This window comes from Oryx dammah, unplaced genomic scaffold (assembly GCF_014754425.2).
Source record: "Oryx dammah isolate SB20612 unplaced genomic scaffold, SCBI_Odam_1.1 HiC_scaffold_24, whole genome shotgun sequence".
Lineage (NCBI taxonomy): Eukaryota > Metazoa > Chordata > Mammalia > Artiodactyla > Bovidae > Oryx > Oryx dammah.
The window spans coordinates 69,935,364-69,946,652 of NW_024070208.1; the positions used below are offsets into that span (position 1 = coordinate 69,935,364).

The window sequence follows — 11,289 nt, forward strand, 5'->3', positions numbered from 1 at the left end:
CAGTGAACACTCTTTGGAAAGAGCTCTCCACATCACCTGGCTGTACATGTAAGATACATAAGTCCTGAGGACGTCAGAGTTCTAATGTGTAAGAGGCTTGTATACTTCAGTAACAGTTTGCTTAGGAAAATGTCATTCTTTCTGTATCCACAGGTGCAACTTAAAGACACCTTTGAACATCTTCCTGGTAAAATGAATACTGAATTAGCAGAATCTGGGTTGAACTTAAGTGTTGGACAGAGACAACTGGTGTGCCTTGCTCGGACTATTCTCAAGAAAAATCAGATATTGATTATTGACAAAGCCACATCAAATGTGGATCCAAGGTATGGAGCTGAGATCCAGGAAAACTTGAATTTGAATCCTTGAATTCTAAAGGTGGTAAATGGAAAACATTTAATGATGCTTAGAAATGTTTCTAAGTGTTCTCTTGGCCTCATGGATATTTCTTAATATTAATTCCAGAAAACAAAGGAAAAATCAAGACATGTTATATAGGGTTAATGTTGTTATAAGGCATCCTGAGAGAGCTAGATTCCTAAATCCAGCTCATTATAATCTCAAGCAATTTTGAGGGAAGACTATTTTCCATTTTTGAAAAACAATAAATTTCTAAATAGACTTTTTATACTTAGTTTTTTTAGGAACAAGATTATACATTAAGGTATTGATTTTTAAAAACATTATTAAAAGTATCATGATTTTTTAAGTCAAAAGTCTGCTTTTCCTGTTTTTACTGAACTAAATCAATTTCTTTGATTCTAGAACTGATGAGTTAATACAAAAAAAAATTCGTGAGAAATTTGCTCACTGCACTGTGCTAACCATCACACACAGGTTGAGCAATGTCATTGACTGTCAACGGATATCGGTAAGACTCTCACCACTTTAGTTGTTTTCATTTATGTTCAATTTTTCAATGTATCCTTCCTTGTAAAATTTGATAGGAATCTCCAGTAATGTAATTTTCTCTTAGTTTCTCCTCTCTTTCCTCAAAATTGTTGTTGTTCATTCGCTCAGTCATGTCTGATTTTTCTTGACCCTATGGAGTTCAGCATACCAGGCCTCCCTTTGCTTCACTATGTCCCAGTTTGTTCAAACTCATGTCTGTTCAGTCTGTGACGTTGTCCAACCATCTCATCCTCTCTCATCCCCTTCTCCTCCTGCCTTCAATCTTTCCTAGCATCGGGGTCTTTTCCAATGAGTCAGCTCTTTGCATCAGGTGGCCAAAGTATTGGAGCTTCAGCTTCAGCATCAGTCCTTCCAATGGATATTCAGGATTGATTTTCCTTTAGGATTGACTGGTTTAATATTCTTTCAGTCCAAGGGATTCTCAAGAGTCTTCTCTATCACCACAGTTTGAAAGCATCAGTTCTTTGGTGCTCAGCCTTCTTTATGGTCAAACTCTCACATCCATACATGACTACTGGAAAAACCATATAGCTTTGACTAGACAGACCTTGGTTGGCAAAGTAATGTCTCAGCTTTTTAATACACTGTCTAGGTTTGTCATAGCTTTTCTTCCAAGGAGCAAGTATCTTTTAAATTTCTTGGCTGCTGTCACTGTCTACAGTGATTTTGGAGCCCAAGAAAATAAAGTCTGTCACTGTTTCCATTGTTTCCCCATCTATTTGCCATGAAGTGATGGCACTGGATGCCATGATCTTTGTCTTTTGCATGCTGAGTTATAAGCCAGCTTTTTTCACTCTCCTCTTTCACTTTCATCAAGAGGCTCTTTAGTTCCTCTTTGATTCTGCCATAAGGGTGGTGTCATCTGCATATCTGAGGTTATTGAAATTTCTCCCAGAAATCTTGATTCCAGCTTGAGCTTCATCCAGCCCGACATTTAGCATAATGTACTCTGCATATACATTAAATAAGCAGAGTGACAGTATACAACCTTGACATGCTCCTTTCCCAATGTGAACCTTATTTATATTTCTTGCTTTAGAAATAGACATCCCTATTTTATTGTACTTCCCAGATACTCTGTTTTTGCAGATTGAAAGCTTATCATAACCCTGCATCAAGCAAGTCTATGGGCACCATTTTTCAAACAGTATTTCCTTATTCCAATTCACGGTCTCACCTTTTGGTAATTCTCATTATGTGTCAGACTTTTTCACAGTCATAGTTGCTCTGGTGATCTGCCCCATCGGTGTTACTGCTCTGACTTGCTGAAGTCCCCTCTGCTGGTTAGCGGTTTTAAGGCAGTGCGTTGTTTTTAGGCTAAGGTGTGTACATTGTTTTCTCAGACATAATGCTGTTGCACACTTGATAGGCCAATGTCACGTAAACACAGCTCCTGTATGTTCTGGGAAACCAGAACATTCATATGACTCACTTTACTGCCATATCCACTTCGTTCTGGTGTTCTGGAGCTGTACCCACACTGAGGGGTAACTATACCTCTTTCCTTTCTGGAAAACAGGTGACTGTCTATTCTGAAAGCTTTCACGTGGATATAAAGACGAGTCAATCTGTTTCAGAGCCTGATGCTCCAGAGGGCAGGTGACCGGCCTCAAGGAGTAGCTGAGAAAGTGTCAGATGCTCATGAAGGGCATAACTGACAGGGTTGTCACCATAAAGTCCTATCATTGCAAGTGATAAGGTGTAATAATTACATTTTATTGCATGTGAATACTTTTGCAGAAAGATAGATGAATATGTTTTTTTACATTCTATTTTTAATTGAATATAATCCATAAAAAGCTTTTTTTTTATAAAAAAGCAATAAATGTGCAAGGTAGAAATAGGAAAATAAAAGAAAATCTCATAAAGGGAAAGGTTACAAAACACCCACTACCAGATAGTGGCGGTTATATAGTGCTATAATATTATTTGGGCATTAGAGCCATTTTAATAATTTGTTTTATTCTGCAAAACAGAATACTTATTACCAGAATTTTTATGTATTCTTAAAATTCCCGTGTCATTTATTAATTTTCCACAGCTCAGTTCTTAAAGCTGCCTAAAATTTCATCATAAAGATAGAGCATAATTAATCTAAAACTTAGACATCTATATATTTTCAAAATTGTCACTTTTATCAAATATCTTGAAATGATTAGGTGGATATGGTTTTGTTCACTGTAAGTAAATCAGAGAAAGGGCTTGTTGGGAAACAACTGTGACTTAATTAATAGCTTTGTTTATGTGTTGTCTCTCCTAAAGGATTTACCCCACTTTGGTTCATTAAGCACCATTCATGTGTCAGGCTTAGAATTTGATTCCACAAAGAAGTTATCTCAATATTAAGTTTATTAAACATGATGGAGTCATAATGACAACTAATATGATCTTCCTTACTTTCTTTGTTGCCACAAAACAGTGGAGCAAGACAGACAAATTAGAAATGCTCTTTATCCTAAGACTCACCACTCTCTCTACACTAGCAGGTTCTTCTTGTAGTTTTTGAGAGTAGCTGGGTGCTCATGACCTGCTTTCTCTGCAGCCAATAGCCCAGCTCTTCCCTCCAGTCTGTGCACACTGCTGCCTTCATATCACCCGGATTCTCCTGTTGGTGTGAACAAAGGAAGCATGTGACAATCTGCAGTTGCTCTAACATTGTTATCTGTGGTCAGCACTTTCACTGTTCTCAGAATTTTCAGGAAATGAATGATGAACCAAAAGCAGAGCTGAGAAACTTAAATCCCACCTCTTCTGTTTATACTCCATCTTATGGTTTTATATTCTTAGTTTCTTCCTCATCTCAAACCTCTTCTTAGAATTTTTCCCACAAAAGTGAAAATCAGAAATGGTTGTAACATCCCCACCTGACTAAACAGCTCAACTTAACTAGAGTTTTACTTAAATTCTATTTTTCACCTTAATGGAACTTTTCTTTCATAAACCTACATGCTGTAATTAGGACATATGAGAAGAGAAAAGCTCCTTCAAAAACACTCCAAGAGATTTCACTCAAGTTTTCAGAGGAAAGATAACTAACACTGAGGTAGAAAGTACAGTTAGGGAGAAGAGATGCTTTATGGGGGGTGCCACTTGTGTGCAAAGGCAGCAGCTTTGGGAGAGTGGCTGTGGAGGTCACCCTGACGCAGCCTTCATCCCTCCCCAGTGAGAAGAATGATTTACTATTTCAAGACCCAGGGCAGGATTTTGAGTTCATACTCACCACATTGTCCAATCACTGAGAAAATCACAGGCACCCATTTTCCCAATGAGGACCCACCTTCCAGGGTTGGACAGCTGTCCCGTGTCATCACCTGGCAGCCAGAGACAAATCTGACACTCAGATCTCCCCCTCCCCACTCTGCTTGTTGCACAGTGGGATCTCTCTCCATTGTTGTCATCATTTCCAGCATCTTTCTTATCAGGCTTCTCCGCCATCCTCTCCTGGGCACCCCACCTCTCGGTGCACTCACCCACCTCTCCCTGCATTCTTCTTTATCACTGATGACATCTTGCCAGTGAAAAGGATCAAATTGTCTTGCAGTGGGTCCATTTCATTTTTATTTCTAGGACAGCTGTCTGGAATATCTGCACATAAACAGGCTTCGTAAACACATCTTCATTGAGCTTATGTAACTGACTTACTCACCCAACATAATGTATTTTTTACTTAACCTACTAGAGCTTGATAAGCAGTTTAGGGTTGGGGTTCCTGGAGAGATCTTAGGATTTGGGGATTGTTATCATACCAACTTGAGTATGTGGTTTAGTTAATAGTTTATCTTGGGTTACGAGAAGAGTTGGGGACCTAACAGGAGATTGTAGGAGCTTTTCTTATAAGGGATGTTAATCCAAAATTATACCTATTTTTCTGTACATAACAAGAATTTGGATTTGCTTTATGTTTATTTGTTCTGAAATATCTAATAGTCTTTTACCAAACCAGTAAATGTAAAGGCTAAATTGGTAAAATTCTATTTCTGGCCTTTTTTCAGTCTGTGTCCCATCTCAGCTTTTGTAGCCTCTACATGAGTTTTAGCTTTTATAAAGTTTGATTATGTTCCATTTGTTTTTGCTTTTATTTCTTTTGCTTTGGGAGACTAATCTTAAAAAAAATATATTGCAAAAGACCTGTCAAAGAGTCTTTTGTCTGTGTTTTCATTTAGTTTTATAGTTCCCAGCCTTATATTAGATCTTGAAGCCATTTTGAGTTTATTTTTGTGCATGATGTAAGGGAGTGTCTAATTTCATATATTTTCAGGTGTTCAGCTTTCCCAGTACTATTTACCCTAGAAACTGTCTTTTCTCCAATTCTTGCGTACTGTTTCATAGATTAATTAACGTAGATGTGTGGAGACAAGTGTTTTAAAACTGCAGTTTTTCTTCTTCAACATCAGGAGTGGTAGTTATGTTCTGTTATGCTATGCTTAAGTAGAATTGCACGTTTGAGACATCTAAATTGACATGCCAAGTTACAGGGCTTCCCTGGTGGCTCAGATGGTAAAGATTCCACCTGCAATGCAGGAGACTTGAGTTTAATCCCTGGGTCAGGAAGATCCCCTGGAGAAGGAGATGGCTACCCACTCCAGTATTCTTACCTGGAGAATTCCATGGACAGAGGAGCCTGGTGGACTACAGTCCCATGGAGTCATAAAGAGTTGGACATGACTGAGCAACTTTCACTGAATGTTTAAATTATTATGCAGATGTGAAAGTGAAAGTTGCTCAGTCATGTCTGACTCTTTATGATCCCATGGACTGTAGTCCACCAGACTCCCCTGTCCATATGATTTTCCAGGCAAGAATACTAGAATGGATTGCCATGCCCTTCTCCAGGGGATCTTCCCAACCCAGGGATCGAACCTGTGTCTCTTGTGTCTCCTTCATTGCAGGCAGATTCTTTACCCACTGAGTTGGACTGTTTCTGGATGAAACAGATTTGATTTTCTTGGACTCTTGAGAAAGCTTCCCTTAGCAGTGATTCACAGTACTAAACAAATGATTAACAGGAAAATGGCATTTATGAGACTAGTAAATGTTTCCAATTAAATGCAAAGGATTAAATTTACTGTAGTACCTATATGTTGAAAAACAACCTGTGTGTTGTTTAGAGTTCCAGCATATTCTGTTCTTTAAAAAAAAAAACAAAACAAACCTTTATTTATTTATTTATTTATTTATTTTAGGCTGTGCTGGGTCTTCCTTGCTACACAGACTTTTCTCTAGTTGCAGCGAGTAGGGGCTATTCTTCATTACCGTGTGCAGACTTCTCATTGCATGGGCTCTCTTGGTACGGAGCATGGGCTCTAGGCATGTATCCTCAATAGCTGAGGTTCCTGGGCTCTAGACCACAGGCTCTGTAGTTACGGCACATGGGCTTAGTTGCTCTGTGGCATATGGGAGCTTTCCGGACCAGGGATGGAACATAAGACTCCTGCATTAGTAGGCAGATTCTTTTATCGCTGAGCCACCAGGGAAGCCCATCCAGCATATTCTCTTAATATGCATTTATTTCAAATATGATCTAAATGAAGAATTAAATACTACTGAACATAAGAACTGTTTTTATAATTATATCACTTGGGCCGATTGTTTCAGACACTTTTTCCCCATCCAGAACTATTAACCAAAGTCACTAATAAGTAGAAAGGCAGAGTGAAGGATCCCTTCCTCTCCTTTTCAGTTTACATTTAGCAGACTTATTAATGAGCAATAAAAGGGGTGAAAGGAAAGCAACTGAAGAAAGAAAGATAAGGAAAGAAAGATAATTTGTCAAAACAGATTCAGTTCCTAGGCAGTTCAGGTTGGGCTGGCCCCATGTGCTTTGTAGGCCATGATCACTGGAATTTGGAGCTCAATTTCTTACTTGCTTCTTTAGTCTTATCCAAAGAGAAAACTGGATTTCTAAAGATTTCTTCTGTGCAGAGCAGTTTTGCAAAAGCTGCTTATGTACCAGCTCCTTTTGCCAGGCTTTCTCTCTCAGAAGCATAAACTACAACCACATCCAGCTGCAAGACACATCTCAACCCCTTGGACAAGGATTCTGTTCCTCTTAGAAGCTGGCATAATCCAGGATCCTTAAGAAATCCTGGAAGCCTTTATGGTTTTCCCCAAATATTGCTCAGATTCTCAAATCGACCATTAATTTGTTGTCAGAGCACTGCTCTCTGGTTTGTATGACACCAACCTACTTTTTAGGTAAATGGAGTTTGGTTTTCTTGAATGAAGATACTTGCCAAATCTGTGTATCTGAATAAATTGTCTCAAAGCTCAGAGTCTGAGAGCTAAAAGTGCTAATTATAAAACCCCAAATGTCCTGAACATAAAATAAGATGCTATAGAATACTAGTAGTCATAGTCTAAAGCTTCTATTTTCTTTCTTTCCTATAACATTATGATATTAAAAGGTCAGGTTAGGCCTTTGTCTGCATTGTAAAACAAATTAATCAAACTATTAAAACATCAGCCAGCCCTACCACCCAAATAGATTTTCTCTGTTTCCCTATCCTGCCACTTTTTGAAATATTGTCTGAGTTATAATATGTTACTGGGAGACATTATGTACTAATGGGTTTCTTTTTGCTGTTTACAGGTTTTGGATTCAGGGAAACGGAAAGAAACTGGTCAGCCAAATGATTTACTACAGAATAGAAACAGTCTGTTTTACAAAATGGTGCAACAACTGGGCAAGGAGGAAGTAGCTGTCCTCACTGAAAGGGCAAAATAGGACAGGGAGTTGTTCTTAAAGTTCGTCTCCAGGTTCACTCTTCACAAGATCTCTATCAGGGGTCTGATAACAAGCACTCTGTGCCCTTATAAGCCTCCAGAGACTAAGCTTCATGAGTGGGTATTAACAACACATGGCGGGTTAAAAGCAGGTCTGCTGAGAATCTGCAGCAGTGGTGGGGGTGGGGTCAGGATGTGTGCACCCTTCTGTATGCACACACATGTGCCTGCGACAGAGATTTCAGATTGGACTTCCACACTTCTGGACTCTGCATTCAGATTCTCATAGAGCACAGAACACTCTCATTTTGCAGGCCCTTTACATTCATTCTGATTCAGTTCAGTTCAGTTCAGTCACTCAGTCATGTCCGACTCTTTGCAACCCCATGAATCTCAGCACACCAGGCCTCCCTGTCCATCACCAACTCCCGGAGTTCACTCAGACTCACGTCCATCGAGTCAGTGATGCCATCCAGCCATCTCATCCTCTGCCATCCCCTTTTCCTCCTGCCCCCAATCCCTCCCAGCATCAGAGTCTTTTCCAATGAGTCAACTCTTTGCATGAGGTGGCCAAAGTACCGGAGTTTCAGCTTTAGCATCATTCCTTCCAAAGAAATCCCAGGGCTGATCTCCTTCAGAATGGACTGGTTGGATCTCCTTGCAGTCCAAGGGACTCTCAAGACTCTTCTCCAATACCACAGTTTAAAAGCATCAATTCTTTGGCATTCAGCTTTCTTCACAGTCCAACTCTCACATCCATACATGACCACAGGAAAATCCATAGCCTTGACTAGACGGACCTTAGTTGGCAAAGTAATGTCTCTGCTTTTCACTATGCTATCTAGGTTGGTCATAACTTGTCTTCCAAGGAGTAAGCGTTTTTTAATTTCATGGCTGCAGTCACCATTTGCAGTGATTTTGGAGCCCCCCAAAATAAAGTCTGACACTGTTTCCACTGTTTCCCCATCTATTTCCCATGAAGTGATGGGACTGGATGCCATGATCTTCGTTTTCTGAATGTTGATCTTTAAGCCAACTTTTTCACTCTCCTCTTTCACTTTCATCAAGAGGCTTTTTAGTTCCTCTTCACTTTCATTCCGATTGGTGCTCAGCATATTTGTGATGCAAGTTCTGTCAAGCAATATCCAGGAAATTTGAGAGTTCAGGGGATAATTTTTGGAATATTTTGATTATAGAAAGATCCTCCAGGGAAAGCTGTAGGTCTCTTCTGTTTTCTAATCTGTAAAGAAAACGTCTACATGATATTGTCAGCTTCTCCCAAATTATTTGTTGTTTAGACTTAGGTATATTTGCCATTCACCACCCACAGGCTTCCTCTACCTTCTAGAAAATGAAATTGTCATCAGGACAAATCAGGAACTCACAGTACCATCACACTGTAGTCTGCATGGTGCTTGAAGGTTTACAGACCACTTTCTCAGAGATGAGGTGTGTGAGGCACTAAGCTCTGTGCATGGTGTGAGGAAGGGGCTTGATGGGTAACACTCAGGTCACGTGACATCTTCTAAACAAAGGTGAGATGGTAACTGAGGTCTAGTTTAGGAGACTTAGCCATTGTCATACAGCCATCTGTTAAGTTTTTCTGGAAGAAGGTGGAAGTGGGAATAGGGTTGATGGGAAGATGGAGGGAAGGAAGGTCTGGTGTTCTTGACCCTTGACATTCAGTGTTTGGGGGTGGGATGAGGCTTCCAGCTGCCTGTCATGAGGCTTTCCCATAGAAAATGTATCTCTGAGTATTAAATTATGGGTATGTTTTCTATTCTTCATACTTTTGTGCATTTCCCAGATTTTCACTTGTAAGTAGAATAAGATTACTAGTGTAATATTTTAAATGTCTTAAAGAAAACACGTCCCAGTATCTTAAGTACTTCTATATGAAACATTTATATAAACTGTGGCCTTAGTTCATCACTGTCTCATCTTAGCCCTCCTTAGCAATGAGGAAATGCAGAGCAGTACCTTCTGCTGCTCATAGTGTAGGAGACTTCCTGGGTTGCAGAGCTGGCTGAAGAGGTGGCAGAGTTAGAGTTCATACTTAGGTTTAGGGACAAGGAAGTCTGTGTTCTGATCATTTCCAAAGTACTTATATTGTATGCAAGTATAGAGTGTGTTAGTCGTCAAGTCACGTTTGACTCTGCAACACCATTGTCTGTAGCTTGCCAGTCTCCTCTGTCCATGGAATTTTGCAGGCAAGAACACTGGAGTGGGTTGCCATTCCCTTCTCCAGGGGATCTTCCCAACGCAGGGGTCGAACTCCAGTCTCCCACATTGAGGACAAATTCTTTACCATCTGAGCCATATATCACCCTATATTTTTTTATGCCTGAAATTCACAGAGCACTTTCATTAATTCAAGTGTCTGCCAGTCATGGAAGACTTGATAGGCATTTGTCATTTTCTGTGTAACAAAATCACAAAACAGCCAGAAATCAAACTCTTTTGGTCTTTCCACCTTAGGCATTCACATTAGAAAGAGGTGTGCCCACCTGTGTCAAAGTCTTCATTTAAACACTATGCTATCATTATGTATTATCAAGACACTGAATAATGAAAAGTAGATCACAGAACTTCTGATAGGTCCAGATAACATAAGATAATAGGTTTCAACAACCTCACTTTACAGGTGATGGAACTAAGGCCCCTTAGGAGGAAGGTGGCCCTACGTATATAATTGGTGTTAAGTTAGTTTTCAGCAGATACAGAATTAGAAATATTTTCTTTCAGTAAATGTTTTAAATCAAGTGTAACATGCATATAAAAGCAGACATGGGTCATAGAATTAGAAATCTTGTGCTTTCTGGTCTAGTAATCCTGCCCCTACTCTAACAATATTCAGGGTAAGTTACTTTTGTCTGCTGCTGCTGCTGCTGCTGCTGCTGCTAAGTCGCTTCACTAGTGTCCGACTCTGTGCGACCCCATAGGTGGCAGCCCACCAGGCTCCCCTGTCCCTGGGATTCTCTAGGCAAGAACACTGGAGTGGGTTGCCATTTCCTTCTCCAATGCATGAAAGTGAAAAGTGAAAGTGAAGTCGCTCAGCCGTGTCTGACTCTTAGCAACCCCATGGACCGCAGCCTACCAGGCTCCGCTGCCCATGGGATTTTCCAGGCAAGAGTACTGGAGTGGGGTGCCATTGCCTTCTCTGTAATTTGTTTTACATTGCTCTCACATGTATGATTTCACTTAATCTCATGATGGTCCATTTTTATCCATGTTGTGGATGAGGAGAGTGGGTTCAGAGCTCACCTAAGGTTACAAAGCTGGTCCAGGGAGCACATAGGGGCAATTGCTGGGGGAGGCTGAGGGCCACCCTAGGTACTGTGTTCTGTGTCAATTCTGAGCACACTGCTTCATTTACGTGGTATCCAAGATGGGGCCATCACCCAAGTTCATGGAGTGGCAGAACCTCACTGTTGAGTTGCAGTTGTGCCACTGGGTCAGGTCACCTCTACAGAAAAAAAAAAAAATGCATTTCTTGACCCTCATCCCAGTTGAACATCTTCTTGACATTATTTCTGCATCCTCCTAGGTAAGGTATCAGATTATCAGTTTTTTGGATGTGCAAGCATCAGGTACCAATGCATTGTTCAGAGCTATAACACCAGGAGTATTAGCCTAAGTAAACAGAATTTTCAC

General features: G+C 40.2%; 1 protein-coding gene across 1 annotated transcript in view; it reads left to right on the forward strand.

Moving 5' to 3' along the window:
- The window catches only part of LOC120883312 (multidrug resistance-associated protein 4-like), a 152,642-nt gene extending 144,664 nt beyond the window's left edge, over positions 1 to 7,978 (forward strand). Inside the window, exons 29-31 of the mRNA XM_040267351.1 lie at positions 154 to 326; positions 766 to 871; positions 7,502 to 7,978. Coding sequence (XP_040123285.1) covers positions 154 to 326; positions 766 to 871; positions 7,502 to 7,636 — 414 coding nt within the window. The 3' untranslated portion in view covers positions 7,637 to 7,978. The remainder of the gene's footprint in view (positions 1 to 153; positions 327 to 765; positions 872 to 7,501) is intronic.
- Positions 7,979 to 11,289: the final 3,311 nt, after the last annotated feature.